The 20,469-nt window shown below is 33.5% G+C and overlaps 1 protein-coding gene across 2 annotated transcripts in view; it reads right to left on the bottom strand.

Moving 5' to 3' along the window:
* Positions 1-359: 359 nt before the first annotated feature.
* The window catches only part of LOC148953108 (uncharacterized), a 270,457-nt gene continuing 250,347 nt past the window's right edge, over positions 360-20,469 (bottom strand). The window contains exons 8-9 of one of the 2 annotated variants that reach the window (XM_089087531.1): positions 8,822-8,941; positions 361-1,108 (exon numbers count right to left, since the gene is read on the bottom strand). In XM_089087531.1, the coding sequence (XP_088943657.1) occupies positions 887-1,108; positions 8,822-8,941 (342 nt within the window). In that variant the 3' untranslated portion in view covers positions 361-886. Of the gene's footprint in view, positions 1,109-8,821; positions 8,942-20,469 lie in introns of both variants that reach the window. The other variant, XM_089087532.1, reaches the window with a different exon arrangement.

Genomic DNA, 20,469 nt, shown 5'->3' with positions numbered 1-20,469 from the left:
TATTTTTGCTTGAAATGAGCTACATAGTTTCTTTGGGCATATTGACATTCATTTCTGGGACCAAAAACCAAATAGATAGGTCAGAACTTTAAGGGAAAATTTGCATTTTTCCCGGGGTGGTTGTATCGAACCTATGGTGACCGTAAGACATCAAGATGCATTTCATATTATCTGCGATTAGAAGACAAGCGACAGCAAAAATTATGTATATAAAAGCCTGTCGTGGGCCGAGTGCGGGGCCTACCAGTATCGTATGTATATTTTGTATAGCTTTCTTATGAATATTCTGTCTATTGGCTTGTTTCTAGAAATCAAATTGGATGAACATTTATTATCAAACATAAGTAAAGACCAATACATATTATAGAAATTAGTTAAATGAAATGCAATATCGACGATATCAATAATTTAATCATAATTCTGAATAGTTCAAATACAAGTTACAAATGTTAGCTCTTCAATAAAATAATTGGAAAAAGGAGTAAAACAAAATTAGAATTCCTAGTCTAAATTAGTATCAATAATGCAAAAGTCAATAGAGCCATTTATGCTAAAGCCTGACTTTCATCAATTTAAGTGATGCTACGGCTCTCAACAGGCTTTAAATATCCAAAGGAAAAAGGGCATTTTTTCACATAATTTTACATATTCTTATATTTCCACCTTTATTTAAGGAATTCAAGAATCCTGTGAAGGTTTGTTATCATGGAAAAACCCAGTACATATATATTTCACCAAAATGCGATAGGTTGTACAACTAGCCACTTTTCACTGAAATGTAATAGTTTTGAACAAGCATTTTCAACTTAAAATTGAATTCCTTTTCTTCTTATTCTGATTCAACAAGCACTATTCTCTTGGTTTAAATATTGTCCTTGTCATTGTGTTATGGAAAAACTTCACTAACAAAAGAACATAATTCTGTGCTTGTAGTTTGAGCTATTTTACCATTTCCATACATCCGCCCGCTAAGGGATGTCTCTGAGTATGATCTCTCCATTGCTTCAACCCAACGTCGAGTCTCGGGGTCGTTTCTTGGAGGTGGAAACGGTGGAATATCTGGTAGATCACCCTGCTGCAACTCACAGCAACAATCAACACTGCTTGGCTGAAAAAGGGACTAGATTGGTTGGGTGATAGCCTACTGAATGATACTTTAAGAAATGGCTTCTTTGTTAAAAAGGGATTTTAACAATGGAAGATCAATGTTTGTTAACATATGGACACCAAGGTGGCTCATAGATTTCTAAGATAGTCTCGCTGTGTATTTTATACAAGTTCTAGAATGTGATATAGGACCAAAAAAATTTAGGATAGGTAGCCAAAATTATTTCTGGACTGTTAAAATTACACAAAATACAATTTTTGCAACAAAGAAAGATATGTCAATTTTATGGCAAGAAAAAGCTACAAAGATAATGTCGCACCTTTACCATGGGCAAAATTTCTGCGGGTTTGTCCCCCCCTCCCACCCGCTGAAAAATTGTTTCGGAACTTTTGTGCACGTCTTTTTATATTTAGTAACTACTACTACTCACCACAGCACCAAGCCACCTGAGGCCAACACAGCTACGCACGCTCCTCCTCCACCCCAATCTATTCAAAGCCTCCCTTTTTACACCCGCCCACGAAGTTCCCAAATGGTCTTATTAAGTCTGATAGTTTTTTCCGTAGTTTGCTTATTCAGAACAGAAAAGATATGCACTGTAAAATTTCAGTAAAATACCAAGTGTTGTGGTAAAGTGGGACTTGAGCTTTCTACTTTTCCGCCAGTAAAGAAAAAAAAACACTAAAACACAGGTTACACAATAAAACAAATAAAGATCTGTCAATTTTATGACAAGAAAAAGCTACAAAGATAATGTCACACCTTTACCCTGGGCAAAAGTTCTGCAGGTTTGTCCCCCCCCCTCCCCCGCTGAAAAATTATTTTGGAACTTTTGCGCACGTCTTTTTATATTTAGTAAGCTTTTTAAAATATTTCCAAAAAAAAACTGACAAAAGAAATGGTCTTATTAAGTCTGATAGTTTTTTCCGTAGTTTGCTTATTCAGAACAGAAAACATATGCACTGTAGAATTTCAGTAAAATACCAAGTGTTGTGGTAAAGTGGGACTTCAGCTTTGAATCTTTCCACCAATAAAGAAAAAACAAACACTCAGACACAGGTTTACACTTTTGTTTTATAATTGCAATTTGATCGTATTGATTATTAAAGAGGCTGTATTTCAGCCAAGAAGTTTAACATTTCTGTTATTTTTTCAATTCGTCACGTGGACCTTGCGATGCAAAAGCCCCTCTCAATCTTAACGCGTTCAGCAAATCAGTACAAAAAGCATTTAAAGTAACAAGGATATCAAATGAAAACATTATTTTTCCTCGCATCATCTTAGGGCTATTCATCCCTGAAAACACAGATTTTGTAGAATTTATATTTTGGTCGTTATTCAACTATTAAGATAATTTTTTAGTGAAATAAGCGAAAAATTGTCCTGTTTACACAGAAAACCAGACAAAACACTTGTACTGCCCATTTTCCGCGTATCATAGTCATGGTCATGTATTTGAATAAGTAATCGGGCTGTGCCGTCCTTGGTTATTGAACAAGTATAAACTAGTGAGAATGTGTCAAAATTATGTAAGAAAAATTATGTTTTTCAAATCAAAAGAATAAGAGGATTGTATCGATACTGTCAATAGTCAACTAATGGAATAAATATAACAAATTGGAAAGCCTAATTGGTCTTTCTAAAATAGTTTCTTGCGGTGAACCAATTAAATAATAACTTAAAGTGTTGAATTTTGAAGAATTTTAATAATAAACATTTAAATGCATAGCTTACATTTTTAGCTGTTCAGTGACATTTACATTTCCTTTCAGTTCACATTTAGATACAAATGTTAAGATTATAATCCACTATAGTTTGAATCATTCAGTCGCTGTTTTTTTTTTTTTTTGCTTATAATGTCCAGTTTACTGCCAATTAATGGGAGTGTCTGTCTTTTACTACAATAAACAGGACAGCTAATATATGTTATATATTATATTTAATTTTTTTGCTCATTTTTATATATTTTGGCTCATTTCTGCTGAATTTTAATACACCTTTAAACTTGGCACCCGCAAGTTTGAAAACAATTTATCTGCGTTGAAGATCTTTTTCATCAAAATTGAATTCCAGTTTTTCCCAATCTTTTATGACCAATTCTTTTATGTTGTTGCACAAGTTCCTAAATATAAAGAATTATATCCCGCTTTTAGCGTCCTGGGTACTTTGCAATTGTGGCACAGAACGCGTTGACTTTATTGACTTATTTCAAATTCGGTAAATATCACTAAAATAGTGTTAATGAAGATAGTCAAAGAAGATAAAGAACATCAAAATTGTATTTATAAAAAATCTTGCCTTGTGTTCCCATTCCTAAAGAACTAGGACATGGAATGAACCAAATCAAAAAGTTGAAATTATCTCGTGTGCTGTGTTGCAGAAAAATTTCAATTGGAAAATTTAGAAATGCTTCATAAAATGCACGTGGCGTTCTTTTTGGATCATTAGTTAGTTGAATAAAAAAGGTTAGAACAGTGATAGCACATATGATATGTTATCTGGAACACTTAAAAAACCTTTTTCCACAAAAGAAGTTTTTCAAAGAAAAGAAAAGACCTGTATCAAATATGAGGAAGCAGAAATAAAGTCAAATAGTAGTTCAATTGTAAATTGAACATAAGGGATTATCAATAAACGAGTGAAACCCCAAGCAAACAGAAATCAAAATAAATAATCAAGTTAAACTTAAAACGAAAATAAAATTACCACAAATATGAGTAGGGATGCCGCCCCCATGCCTTCTAAAGACCAAAGCGTCATTGGGGATTTACTGAAAACAATTTTTATTTTGAGCTGATTATTTATTTGTCATAACATCAACAAAAAAAGAAAAATAATGACCTTAATTACCAAGATTAATAAAAAGAACAAATCAAATGTGGATTGACAGTTTAATACATATATGTTTGTATTCATTCCTCTATGTCTTAGCAATTTGCATTTATTAGCGTTATAAAAGAGAAAATATTAAAAATATATTTCATCGCAAGTAGTTGCTGTCACACTCACAAGTTGTTGCAGTTGCAAGTGGTTGTATGTAGCTGCAGTCACTATTTGAATTCGTTGTAGTCATAGATATTCAGAGTCAAATGTAGTCACAGCCGCAATTAGTCGTTGTCATAAGAAGTCACAGTCGCAAGGTGTCGGATTCAGAAGTAGTTGCAAACACAGTCGCAAATAGTTGCTGTCGAATTCACAAGTAGTTTAGATCGCAGTTGCAAGTAGTTACAGTCGCAGTCTTCATCACACATCCACAAGTAGTAGTTGTCACAAGTAGCTGCAGTCGCAAGTGGTTACAGTTACAGTCGCGATTTTGGTTAGTAATAGTGTATGTCTAACAAAATAGTATATGTCTACTGGTATTAGTGTAGCAGCAGTAATAGTGACAGTCTTGGAAGAGTACTGGAGTAGTAGTGGATGGAATAGTAGCATTTTAACTGTGCACCTGAATTATAATTGTCCTTAATTCAACTTAAACATGACAACTTTTGTTATCTGAACTGATATTTCCTATTTAAGTGGATAAGTACTATACGAAATATTGAGCTTCAGTAGAATTAAATAAAAAAAATCAAGAGAAAGTAAAAAGCAAAATTAAACTTAAAACGGACAAAATTATTTCTGTATTTGAGGGGCTGTCCCCCTTCAGCCCCACTCTTTATGCTAAAGTTTTATAGTGCTATGCTGAAAGCATTTATGAGTGCAATGAATCTGGTTCATAGGTAAAATCTTGGGTTTATTTACTTACTGCCTTTTAAAACAATTGAACTGAAAATTTCATTCTTTAAATGTCAATATAACTTCCGTACTTGAGAAGTCGTGACAAAACCTTTATATTCCATTCCAAATGCTCTTGTCTTTGGGTAATCTTTGTGAAAGCTTTGAAGATACAAAATCAAAACTTCACACAGATAATTAGCAATTATGCACCACTTTACATAATTCTATCAAGCCTCAAATTAGTCAACATAGTCAAAGAAAGCTTTGAGATAAAGGTACTATATTATAACCGTTTATCTTGTATGGACTACGTACATCTTTAGGAACAAATGCTCCACTGCACGGCATTTTTGCATCTGAAAATGTAATAGTCAATATATAGTTTCGGGATAACTTTAAATCAATTGACAATCTTAGAATTTTAAAATTGTGGTTTTACACCATAAAAATGGCAGAAAAACCCCACTTTGCGGAGGCACAATCTTTAGTGCTGCTTGAAAAGGGCACTAGAACTTAAAATTTAATTTCGAGTGGGTCTTGTTCCGATATTTTAGGGCTATTCGTTGGACACGATCATGCAGGAGAAAATAACAATTAAAGCTATGAATGCATATACGTGATCATTCTCAAAAAAAAAATAAAAAAATTACCGTTTTGTAGATTGGGGCTTAAAATCTCTGCATAATCTCTCGCCCTTTCGATTGTGTTTCGTTCCTTTTTTGAAAATCAGGCAAATATTTACCTAAATTGTCACACCTTTTGATGGGCAGCTTTTAGCTGAATGAATTTTACATATTTAGAATAACCATAAAATGCATGCAGGTTGTCAAAAGGCTGTATCAGCAATGATTCAGCAGTGGCTAAGGATATTAGGCTGAAATTTTCAGGGATACTTCTAGAACAATATTGCTGTTGCTATTATTGCTACTACTACTGCTAAGCTAATACTGCTACTACTAATAGTGCTGCTACTACTACTGCTACTACTACTAATACCACTACTACTACTACTACTACTACTAATACTATTACTACTGCTGGTACAACTACTGCAACTATTACTACTTCTAATGCTACTACTACTACTACTACTACTACTACTACTACTACTACTACTACTACTACTACTACGGTTAAACTAAATCAAAAAAGTGTGAGTGCACCCAGATTGTCAAAATTACACAAATACATTATCTCAGGAACGTTGTTAAGTTGAAGCTTTAGATAGACAGACCTAAGTTAAAGGTACTATGTGTATCAAGATCGTCAAAAAGGTGTTTGTTCAAAATCCCAGGAACCACTATGGGTATTACATTGGAACTTTCAAAGAAATTTGAAGGGGATGTTAAAACTGATCAAAAGACATAATGTGGATCAAAAGTTGCACATATTTAGATTTCGGACTTCAGAATTTGTAATATTGGGAGAGTTATGATGATCAGCTCCAATTGTGATAAAAAAAAAATATTAAAGGGTAAATCTGAGATAAAAAAGGAACGAAGTCAAAGCTTAAAACGATTTAAATTGAATTCAAAATCAACTATTTTGCAGAAGGCATCAGGACATGGCTAATTGTAGAAAAAAGCCAAGACAGATAGTCCGAGTAATTGAGAGGCAAAAATGTAATAAGAGAGTCATACTTACTCCCAGCATTTACCAGTGCTATTAAAATCTTTTTGCCTCTCAATTATTCGGACCATCTGTCTTGGCTTTTTTCTACAATTAGCCATATTTTTGATGCCTTCTGCAAAATACTTGATTTTAAATTCAAATTGGACGTGTCCGTATAAATTTCCTCGAATATTCAATGGGGACTTACATTTTGCAGTCAATTATATATTCAATGGGAGAACAGAAACAGCACCCTCTCCCATCCAAAATTATTTTTTGTCTTAAAGAGTGTTTATATGCGTTGATAGTAAATTTAGCTACTCTACACTTTTTCAACATAATACAAAATGTTCATTATCAGTGTTACTTTTGTTATCATTTCTATTGTCAATGCCAAAATTATTATCGCTCTTATTTTTAGCATCGTTAGTATTTTGTTGTCAATCCTTATAGTTTTTTCACTAAGAAATTCACTAGGTGGGCCTGTCAGCCTGGTTTCCAAAAAGAGTGCAACTATGTACTATTATTATTTCTATTTGGTAGATATTTGTTAAGTTGCTTAAGCTCCGTGGTGTAAATTATTCTGTAGCAATGTGAAGGATCTATTATTGTTACGAGTAATTTCTATTCTGAAACTAGTAGGCTAGATGAACCACATAAGCTTTGTGAACCGAAAAATATTTGATATTTTAATCATTTCTATTATTTAAGTTAGAATTACTGCTGATTAGTAATTAAACATTGTCCAGCATTACTTATTCCCTAAATCATTTTTCAATTAAAAATGCTCCCGGGCAAAAACATATGAAACAAATAAAAAGACTCAATCAAAAATTTAATAGTTTTCTGACACAGGAAAGGTATGAGTGTCTTATTGATACTGACAAAGAATGACTAAATTGTGCTTCTCGGTTTTACAGGCGTTAAATATAGTAGATCCACTAGAAAAATGTCTTCTTAAACGTTAGAAATAAAAATAATGTGTTACAATTATGCTGCATTTTTTTTGGAAAATACAAGGATTGTGGCAATTGTCCTCTCAGGAAAACAAATTTTCATATTGATTATCACCATCGTAACAAAATTGCCATAAGAGTGTAAGGGAAAAGGGAGCTTGGAGGTCCCCTGGATACGCATCTGATTTGAAAATATTTTGGTGATAAAAGTAGTTTGGATATGTATAGAACGTACTAGACAACGTTGGCACATTGTATTTGATTATATTACTTCTCCTTCTATTCTATTTTATACCTCCTTTCGAACAAAGAATGCAATATTCACTGTATTTCAATTATGTGATAATCACTTTCTAACTTTTTCAAGGGTAATGGGTTACTGCCATACGTTTTATTTGACTAAAGTTATCTGTATCAATCAGATATCTGTTAAAAATTTCCGATTTAGACTGCTTCCTTTACTTTTTTTGCTTTAAAGTATTTGGTTGACTCGTGACTTTTCACATTCAGTAGGACTTCTCTCTAAACATAAGGATTAATATTGGAACTTACAAGACAAATTCTAGGTAGAGGTAATCCACTATAGGCTATAATTGCCAATTACTGGCTGTTAATTGTCCTCGTTTTCTTCAAAATTTTTCACTGGCTGTTAATTGTCCTCGTTTTCTTCAAAAAAAAAAAATTATCATGATTAGCCAGTGTGGTCTCAGAAATTATTTATTTTGGCAAAAGTAATGAATGGTTAAATGAGCGAACCCATCTAAAATTTTGGTGCTTTAAGCCCCTGTGGGACTAGAATCTGAGGCAGCAAGGAGGAATAAAACATGCAATGAGGAAAAAACCATACAAATTTTAGTCAACGCTCGAAAACATGAACGGATACATGGAAGAAAATTCCCTGTTTCTACTTACACCCGTTCTCTACCAGAAAATTCGTAAAAGATATGGACGGTTTTGTTCCTCAAGTGTTTCAACATTGAACTTATTATTTGCGATTTCACTTCCCATCCTTTGTTTAAGTTAACGGGTACAGACCTCTACTTCAATTTAAATAAAGATGACACTGTCGTACACTTTTTTTCAGAAGCCATCAACAATGTCAAGGAATCTTTTTCAAGGATAACGGGATAGTTTTATCAACAATCCAAAGACAGTTGAAGCATAAAAAATATTTTTCATAAGAATTTGGATACTTAGATGCAGGATTGAGTCCAAAGTAACCTCATAACCTTCCAGTTACGTTCAATGAGAACACGTCACCTCTCAATGCTCTCAAGTCGCTATTAAAAGCTTGTAGATATAGATTAAGCTAAACAATTGTCACTTTAAGTTCGATAACCAGTATACTCAGCAAATTTAATGTAATTGATTAATCCTAATGAAAAGAAAAAAAAAGATGGCTCGTTTAAGAAAGAGTATCACAAACCTTTCGTCTCCGTTCTATTGTTGCTTTAAACTCTTGGTCTAATAAGTAAAAAGAGACGGCAGGCCAAAATGACCCAAGGAGATTACACCAAGAAGATATTGATTCAGCCCACAACGGAATCTAAAAAAGTCAATTCAATATAGGCAAACTGTTAAGCTTACATATATTGGTCGATAAAAAACAGTTCTAAGAAAACTAATTTCTTTACATCTCGCATAAACAACGAAGCTTTAAACTTCTAGTTTTGAGTTTAGACAAGATAAACTCAAAATAGATTATTCTTTAGACTTATTTGTCGGTTTGTTTTTGTTGCAATTTTTTGTTGTTGTTGCAAAACTAGAATATCAGTAATTACCAGTGGTTTTTGAACTTATTGGCTATTCTGATAGCAAATTACCACCTGAAAGCGAATATGAATCCTTTTTGATGGAAGTGGTTTTATGGTGTGGTGAAGTGAAGTATGATTTGATGAATGTGAGTAAAAATGTGAGTCTTTAATTTTGTTTTTCAGTATTATAAAAAGTCCTTTCTGGACCATTAATTTTTTCTTTTTGGGGTATTTACTGCATTCTCCCTTTTCTGGTCAGGGTTAAATAGGTTACAATTGGTATAACCAGGAAAAGTTAAATTCCTAGTTTTAGTTTTGATATTCCTCGAGAGGGGCATACTAAAGGGCTACTAAATTGGATTTTAAGAGAGGTTTCCCGTCGGTATAATTTCAACTCTGTTATGCTCATGTTGTGTACACCCCCGGTCCTACCCAACTACCTAGCGTGGTAATCAGATGTATTTTTAAGTTATAGCAAGGTGTGGTATTAAGTATCGGAAGGAATTCCAACTATGAGATTTTTTCTGACTGATTTAAACAATAGGTGTTAGCCAATAGTTATAGCCTATGTCTATTCTCATTTGGATATTGGGTTAGCCTACCGACAGACTTTTTGTACAACTCAAACATTGTATAGTTGCACATCTGTTTTCATCTTGAAACCGGTAATGGTTAACGGTCCGAGATTGAAACTCGGTAGCTTAGTTCTAACCTGCTTTCTTTTCTTATTAGTTAAAAAAAAACTTTTCGAAAAAGACGTTTTTTAAAGAAAAGTAAAGGCCATTTTAAACTTATGATCAGCAGATACAAATACCTGTTAAAATTCAAACTCAAAACGACCAGGAATTACTATTAAAGAATAAATGAAACCCAAAACGAACAGAAATTAAGTAAATAATCATAGTAAACAAACATACAACAAGTGATGATATAAATGAATAAATAAATCTTAAACCGAGTAATGCTTAAATTGAATAGGCAAATCAAGCTTAAAATGAAAAAAAAATATTTTGCTATTGAGGTATAAATGAAACATGAACAGAAATTAAATAAAGAATCAATGCAAACAATCATGCAATAGATAAAATCAAGCTTGAAACAAAAAAAAATCAATACAAATAAGAGTTTGGGTATCGCCTCCTTCTCTCACTGTAAAAGTCTAAAAACTAGTGCGTCATGGCGCTTTACTGAAAATTAATTGTATTACAAATATTTTCTTTTGTAATTAATATTGAAAATAAGCGTTAAAATTGCTGTAAAATTTTGAACTGATGAGCTTTCAGCAATTAATATTATCCGAATATTCAGTTTAATTTATTAGTTCTTTCTAAAATTGTTCAAGACCCCTAAAATTGTCCCCTTCCGTAACTGTAAAAACCTAAAGACTACTACGTAATTGGTGCTTCACTGAAAACGAAATGCATTCCAAATATTTTCTTTTCCAGTTCTTACAGCATTGAAAATGAACATAAAATTACAGTGAAATAAAATCTTGAACAGATGGATCTTTAAACAATTAATATCATTATATATCAATTATTCAATTTACTATTACTACTACTAACAACTCACCGCAGCACCAAGCCGCCTGAGGCCAACACAGCTACGCCCGATCCTCCTCCATCCCAATCTATTCAAAGCCAAATCCACAATCTTCTGCAATCTGTCATCCTTCATCCACACAACGTGCCCTAGCCACCTCAACCTTTCTTTCATTATAGCCCTAGAGAGCGGTATTGAACATCATTTTTCGTATAGCCTATTGTTTGAAATACGGTTAGTCAGCCGGGTACCCAGAATAATCCTTAAGCAATTTCTCTTGAAAACATCTAGCAAATCTTCATCCGCTTTTCGGAGCGCCCATGCTTCAGAGCCATATTTGACCACTGTCATCACTCTAGCTTCTAATATTCTAATCTTGGTCTGCGAACTTATCTTCCTATTCTTCCACACTGTTTTTTAACTGTGAAAAAACACCCTGAGCCTTGGCTATTCTACTTTTGACATCTTCACTGCTCCCACCATATTTACTAATAATACTACCAAGGTAAGTGAAGCTGTCGACCTGATCAATCTTTTCATTACCCAATTTCACATTTTTATCTTCACCTAGTCTTAGCCTTAGTGACTTAGTCTTCTTAACATTAATTTTCAACCCTATTCTAGCACTCTGAACTCACAAAACCTCTAAAACTTCATTAATTTTGCTCACACTTTCATCTAGAATACTTAAATCATCAGCATAATCTAAGTCCAGGATACTTCTTCCTCCCCATTTAATTGCGTGGTCTCCCATTGCCTTTCCTATGCTCCTTAAGACAAAGTCCATCAAAATATTCCATATAAAGGGGGATAGAACACAACCCTGCTTAACTCCTGATCTAATTCAAAACCAGCTGCTGACCTAATTTCCTACTTTACATTGCACTAACCACTTTAATGTATTTGTCTGGTATACCATACAAAGATAAAACCTTTACTAAAGCTCGTCTATCAACAGAATCGAACGCTTGCTCATAATCTATAAAACTGAGGGCCAAAGGTGTTTGAAAACTCAGGCACTTCTCAATTATTAACCTAAGAGTGAAAATTTAGTCGACTCTACCTTTTCTAAAACCTCACTGTTCTTCTCTTAAAGCTTTGTCTACGGCAACTCTCAGTCTAAAAAGTATCATATTATTAAGTAATTTACTACCTACAGTGACCAGACTAATGCCTTGATAATTACCACACTCACTTTTATCACCTTTCTTATGAAGTGGCTTAATTAACGTTTTCCTAAAATCGTTAGGTACTTGCCTTTTTTTAAAAATCATATTCATAATCTTCAGTAACTTATTTCTAACCTCAGAGCCACCATATTTAAGAAACTCATTTACCACCCTATCAGCACCTGGAGCCTTATTATTTTTTAGTCCTTTTAGTACTTTCGCTAATTCCTCCTCACAAAACAAATCTTCCTTCACATCCAATGTATCACAAACTTTTTCATTTTCCTCTATATCTCTTCCTTCAACTCTAACTTGGTTAAGCAACTTCTCAAAATGTTCGGCCCATCTCTCTTTAGTTTTTTCCTTATCGCTAATTGCGGCCCCATTCCTATCTTCAGCTGGACCAAGTCCGCATTGACTCTTCCCTCTCAATTTGTTAAAATGTCAGTACAATATTTTACTATTATGCCGTCTAGCTGCATCTTCCAGATCCTTATCAATTTTATCCATGGCCTCCATTTCACACCTCCTTAGTTCATATTTTAATGCTTTCTCCCCTTTCTTTACATTCCTTTTGTTTTCATATGATCTATCGCTAAGGTAATTCTTGTACAAGTCCTTTCTCCTTTCTATCAAACTTAAAGATTTTTCACTAATATTCTTAGCTGCAGTTCTAGCTTTTTTCCCTAAGACACCTTCTGCAACTTCACAAATTATTTTTCTAAAATTATTCCAACCATCTTCCACATTATCAAATTTTAAAATCTCAAGTTTAGTATTCAACTGTTCCTGGACAGTGTATCTCAAATTCTTATCCTGGAGTGTACCAACATCATAACTTCTCGGGAGGTAGTTACCCTTCCGATATTTCAGCTTTAAATTAACCCTTGACACTACTAGATGGTGATCTTTAGATTTAACATCAATAACGGCACTCCTATATACCCTAGTATTTTGTACTGATCCTGCCAGTCTTCGGTTTACAATAACATAATCAATAAGGTTTGCTGTCTTACCATCACGTTAATACCATGTTAACTTATGAGCCATTTTGTGACCAAACACCGTATTGGTTATAACTAGATTGTTATACCTGCGAAATTACAAAAGTCTGTATCCATTACTGTTTTCTTTTCCTACACCAAATTTACCTAGGCTAGGATACCATCTATTCCTATTTCTACCAACCTGGGCGTTAAAATATCCCAGTAAAAACATCATATTTTTGCCTGGGACCCTGTCTATTTGTTCCTGTAACTGTAAGTAAAATTCATATGAGTCACAAGTATCTCCGTCAGTCGGTTCTACAGGGGCATATACTACTATAACTGATATCCTGAACTTTTTAGTCATAAAATGAGCTATTGGTATTCTATTATAATTACCTTCCCAGCCTAAACAAGACTTGGAGGCTTCCTTATTCATCATGAGCCCTACTCCCTGTCTATGTACCCCATTCTTCCTGCCTGAGTAAACAAATTCTATATCACCTAATTTAATACTTCCTACCCCTGGGATATGAGTTTCTGAAACTCCTAATAAATCCAATTCGAATCGTCTGAATTCGTCAGTCAAAATTTCGATACGATAGTCATTTTTTAACGTCGTAACATTCCAAGTTCCAATTTTCATGTTCTTTAAATCGTTGAAATTATTTTCGCCTCAGGGAAAGCAATGATCCCGGATACCACGGGGATCACATATCTTCTCAAGTCTACACCGAAGTGCTTAAGCCGGCTTAGAAACGGACAGCAAAAAGTCCCTAGGACCTCCATGAATGGGGGCTTTGTGCAATCCTAGGCCCATCTTGGTCACAACATGGTTTTCAGCACTTGGCAACGCTCTTCTATCAACAAAAGTCAAAATCCTGCACAGACAATCTCAAGCCTATTATCTCCGACTCATTATATATTCCTGCCTACAAATATTATGCTACTATGGGGAGGCAGCTCATAATAGATAAATTAGCTAGGAAGAGGTTTTTCAGCCCGAAGACGCCCGTCAAAACATACCAAACCCAGAAAATTATCCATAAGTCAGAATCCTGTGCGAATGCTGTGTCGTTTACTAGGCTATAATTTCATCGAGGGGCGCCACTCCTCAAGTAGGAATAGAGTTGACTGCAAGGTCCCCAGTCTTGCAGGTACCCCGAAAAGGTCGAGGCAGCCCTTTGCAGAGGCCGTTGTCCATAGACCTGGATCTTACGCCCTGCCGCAGTTGTCCTCCGATAGAGGATTCTCCTGCGATGGTGTTCTGCATCACCATGCAATTTAACCCATTACTAGGAGAAGGTTTGTAACTCCTGGGACTTGTGGAAAAACCAGTGGACCCTTTTGAGTGTACATTTGAGGGGCCTTTTTCGTCCTCCACTTGTATTTATGACTACGGGCAAGGGTGCCCCAGTTTCTATTATGGACCCCCAGGGACAAGGTCCCCCCTTGGTCCGTGCCTCCTGTGGAGGTACCCTACATATCTGTAGGGCACCCCCCTATCGCCACCAGGGGCCACGCTGAATGGTCTTGGGAAGGCCAACTAATATATAGCCTAATTTATTGATTCACTTCAAAATTAGCTTGTAAAACTAATGTAAAATTAATGTCTAGCCTAATTTATTGAATCACTTCAATAATAGCTTGCAAAACAAATGTAAAACCAATGTCAAGCCTAATTTATTGATTTACTTCAACATTAGCTTGTAAAACTAATGTAAAACCAATATCTAGCCTAATTTATTGGTTCACAGTAGAAAGGCCTTATTGACTCCCGTACGACACCCCTGCTGCCATCTACAATGTAGTTTAATGCCGACCGCACACCATATATGGGCATAGAGTCCCTAGGGAGAACACCTGTGCTGTCAGTCGTGACGGGGCACCATATATGGGCATGGAATCCCCAGGGAGAACACGTTTCGAAGAATTGTCTCCGGGTAAATTTTATTAATGTCTTTTATGTATTTCCAAGGAGAATTGTCTCCGGGCGAAGTTTATTAATGTCTTTGGAGTTCTTCCAGGAGAATTGTTTCCGGGCGAATGTTTTGATCTTAGAGATGAAGAGATTAACGCGGGAAAGGGTTTCCTATTAATTTGAAATGTGACAGCGCAAGGATGTCAAAAACAAAAGGAACCCGCAGAAATTACGTTTAGGGGATATTTGGGCGAAACCGTTTTAGACATTTTAGGGAATTATTTCTGCGAAACAGTTAGAGACATTTTAAAAGATGATTTTAGAAGATGTTTTAGAAGAGGATTTGAGGGTGAAACTCTGCGGTCGTTATAATACACAAGTTCCATTTGAAAAGTGTCGTGAGGTCCCCTACCCCAACCCCAAAGGGCTCCGATCCCCCTACCCCAACCCCGAAGGAAGCCCATGGTCCCCAAAGGTCCCCCGGGCTCCCAAAGGCCTCTGAGCCCACATTTTTTAATACTTTTTTTTGTGCACTTGAGACACAGAAGGGCCCCCCACATTTCAAAAGGCTTTATTATATCTTTTCAGAACAAGTTCCTTTCTTAATGTCATTCCTAAACCCATTTTACAAGTTGAAGTACTCATCCTTTTCACCCAAAACTTTACTTTACAGCTTTTTGAATACCCCAACACCAAGCAGTACTTTTCAAAAGGCATTTCAGAACAAGTTCCTTTCTTAATATCCCTCCTAAACCTATTTTACAAGTTGAAGTACCTATCCTTTTCCCCATAACTTTACTTTACGACTTTTTGCACACCTCAACATCAAGCAATACTTTTCAAAGGCAATTCAGAACAATCTCTTTTCTTAGTATCCTTTCTAAACCAATTTTACAAGTTGAAGCACTTTATGTTTTTTCACCACAACTTTACATTACGACTTTTTGCATGCCCCAACATCAAGGAATACTTTTCAAAGGGATTTATTATATATTTTCATAACAAGTTCTTTACGTAATATCCATCCTAAATCAATTTTAAAAATTGAAGCACTCATCTTTTACCCCAAAACTTTACTATACGGCGTTTCACACACCTCCCCCTAAAGAAGTTACTTTCAAAAGGCTTTGCTATTACTTGTCCGAACTTTTGCGCCACTTTAAGTTTTTACTTAGCCTATTTTAAAAGTTGAAATGGTTACCTGTATCCACGCAGCTTCACTTTACGTAATGTTTGTAAGCAACGGCATACCTAGATTCTTTTCAAAAGCCTGTGACACCTCTTTTCAAAACAAGTTTTTTTTTCTTAATGTCCTTCCTAAACCATTTTTACAAGTTGAAATAGTTATCTTTTTCACCCCAACTTTACTTTACGACTTTTTTGCACACCCCAAGATCAAGCAATACTTTTCAAAAGACTTTATTATATCTTTTCAGAACAAGTTCCTTTCTTAATTTCCTTCTTAAACCAATTTTACAAATTCTAAATTTTTCCTTAGAAGATAGAAAAAGCTATATCATAGTTGCGAATATTTTCTCGGAATATAAGCAGTTCTATTTCAATTTTAAATTTTCTCAATGAAGTGAAGACAAGTTCAAGTTCTCTTCTGAATTTTCTCAATGAAAAAGGAATTAGTTATTAATCAATTCTATTTTTCCAAATAATATAAAAATTGCTCACTTCGGATCAGATTTTTCTCAAAGAGATGGAAAAATTTTAAATACTGTTCCAAATTTTTCATGGAAGATAGAAAAGTTCAAGTTCTCTTCTGAATTTTACCAAAGAACACACTCCAATTGTAATTTCTCCAGAGAAAATAAAAATCTTCCACTTCAGTTTTAAGTTCACCAAAGACATAAAGAAATTTAAAGTTCTATTCTAAATTTTTCCTTAGTAGATAGAAAAAGCTATAGCAGACTTGTGAATAGTTTCCCGGAAGATACAAATTTCTAGTTCAATTTTTAATTTTCTCAACGCAGTAAAGAAAAGTTCAAGTTCTATTCTGAATTGTCTCAATGAAAAAGAAATTAGTTATTGATCATTTCTATTTTTCCAAATGTTATAAATATTTTCCAACTTCAAAATGGGCACACATAAAAACTTACACACACATACACAAAAACTTACACACACACACACAAAAACTTATACACACACACACATAAAAACTAACATCCAGACACAAAAACATACACACACACAAAAACTTACACACACACAAAAAAACTTACACACACACAAAAACATACACACACGCACACAAACCCACACACACACAAAAAAAAAATTACACACACACAAAAACTTACACACACACAAAAAATTACACACACACAAAAAAACTAACACAAACACAAAAAATGACACACACACACACGAACTTACACACAAAAACAAACATACACACACACACAAAAACTTACACACACACAAAAACTTACACACAAAAAAAAAAACTTACACACAAACAAAAAATAACAACCACACAAAAAAAACTTACACACACACACAAAATTACAAACACGCAAACAAAATTACTCACACACACACACGCACAGACAAATACACACAAAAAAATACACACACACACACAAACTTACACACACACACACACACAAAAACTTACACACAAACAAAAAATAACATACACACAAACAAAAACTAACACACACACACAAAAACAAACGCGAAAAAACGCAAATACACACACACACAAAAAATTACACACACACAAAAATTACACACACACAAAAGTTTACACACACAAACATACTTAAACCCACTAACACAAACTTACACACACACAAAAACTTACACACACACACACAAAAAAACTTACACAGACATAAAAAATTAAAAACACGCACAAAAACTTACACACACACAAAAACTTACACACACACACAAAAACTTACACACACAAAAAACTTACACAAACACAAAAAAACTTACACACACACAAAAACTTACACACACACACAAAATAACACACACACACAAAAAAATAAACAGAAACATAATAATACAAACACAAAAAAACTATACACCACACAAAAAAAAACACACACAAAAGAACTTACACGCACACAAAAACTTAAAAACAAAAAAAAACATACACACACACAACATATTAAACACACACAAAAACAAACACAAAAAAAAAAACTTACACACACAAAACATCATACACACAATAACACACTTAAACACAAAAAAAATCATACACACACACACAAAAACTTTCAAAAAAACAAAAACATACACACACACAAACTTACACACACACAAAAAATAACACACACACAAAAACTCACACACAAAAAAACTAACACAAACACAAAAAAATACACACACACAAAAACATACACACACAAAAAAACTTACACACACACAAAACTTAAACAAACACAAAAAATAACATACACACAACAAAATATAAAAAAAAACAATCTTACACACACACAAAAACTTACACACACACACAAAAACTTGCACACACACAAAAGAATACAAAAAAAAAAAAACTTACACACACACAAAAACTTACACACACACACAAAAACTTACACACACACACAAACACTAAAAAACTCACAAACAAACACAAAAAAACTTACACATACACACATTCACACACAAAAACATATAAAAAAAAAAACTATCACACACACACACAAAAACATACACAAACACAAAAAAATACACACACACAATCACATACACACACACAAAAACTTAGAAAAACACAAAAACTTACACACACACAACCACTTACACACACACAAAAACTTACACACACACACACAAAAACTAACCCACACAAAAAAGAACTTACACGCACATAAAAACTAACACACACACACAAACTTATACACACACAAAAAATAACCCACACACAAAAAACTTACGCACACAAAAATTTACACACACAAAAAAGCTGACACACACAATCACAAAAACTTACACACACACAAAAACAAACACACACACAATCACTAAAACAAAAACACAAACTTGCACACACATAAAAACATAAACAATCACACAAAAACTTACACACATACACACAAAAAATATTACACACACAAAAAAACAAAGAAACAAAAACAAAATTACACACACACAAACTAAATCAAACTGACAAAAATTTAAACACACACACAAAAACTTACACACACACACTAAAAAAATTACACCCACACACAAAAAAATTACACACACAAAAACTTACATCCACACACAAAAACTTACACACACAAAAAAAATTACACACACACAAAAACTTAAACACATACACAAAAACTTACACAAACAGAAAAACTTACACAAAAACAAAAAAAAACACACACACAAAATAATACACACACACACAAAAAATTACACACACACACAATATCTTACACGCACACAAAAAATTAATCACACGCTACATAATTAAAACACAAACCAAAACTTACACAAAAAAAAACAAATACACACACACAAAAACATACACACACACACAAAAACTTACACACACACAAAAAAATTGAAAAGAACATAAAAACCTACACACACACAAAAACATTCACTCCAACACTATCTAACACACACCCACACAAAAACTTAAACACCTAATCAATAACATACACACACACACACAAAAAATAAAAAAACAAAAACAATAACACACACACACACACAAAAAATTACACACAAAAAAAAAATTACACAAAAAAACAAAAAAATTACAAAAACAAACAAAAAATTACACACACAAAATAAATAACACACACACAAACTCAAAAATACACACACACAAAAAAACTTACACACAAAAAAACTTACACACACAAAAAAACTTACACAAACAAACACAAAAAAAATTACACGCATAAACTCACACACACAAAAACAAAATGACACCCTAAAAAAATAACTTACACGAACAATAAAAATTACACACACACAAAAAAACTTACACACACACAAAAACTTACACACACATAAAAACTTACACACACACACACAAAAACTTACACACAAATACACACAAAAACTTACACACACACAGAAACTTACACACACACAAACTTACACAGACAAAGTTCTCATCAACCATATAAAACATTCTCCTCAAATTAACAACATATTTCCTTAAAACTAACATAATTCTATTGAACAAACAAAATTGTCTCTTATAAAGGATGTTTTTCATTAGTGATAAGGCTTCTTATTCTTAAAGTAGCGAGTTTTCTACATAAGATACCAAATTTTCCACTTCAGTTCAGATTTTTCTCAAAGAGATGAAAAAATTTAAAATACTGTTCCAAAATTTTTCATAGAAGATAGAAAAGTTCAAGTTCACTTCTGAATTTTCTCAATGAAAATGAAATAAGCTATTGATCAATTCTATTTTCCAAAAATAATATAAACATTTTCCATTTCAGTTCAGATTTTTCTCAAAAAGATGAAAAAATTTTAAATGCTCTTATAAATTTTTTATAGAAGATGAAAAAGTTAAAGTTCTCTTATGAATTTTACTAAATAACACATTTCAATTATTATTCAACCAGAGAAAATAAAAATCCTCTACATCAATTTTAAGTTCACCAAGACAAAAAAAATTTAAATTTTAGTTCAAATTTTTCCTTTGAAGATAGTAGAAGTTATATTATGATAGTGATTATTTTCCATGAAGATAAAAAATTTCACTTTAATTC

Source organism: Artemia sp. Qi Xiang Cuo, chromosome 4 (genome assembly GCF_049724085.1).
Source record: "Artemia sp. Qi Xiang Cuo chromosome 4, ASM4972408v1, whole genome shotgun sequence".
Lineage (NCBI taxonomy): Eukaryota > Metazoa > Arthropoda > Branchiopoda > Anostraca > Artemiidae > Artemia > Artemia sp. Qi Xiang Cuo.
Note: the sequence above shows the minus strand (reverse complement) of the source record. Positions and strands in the feature narration are given on the sequence as shown.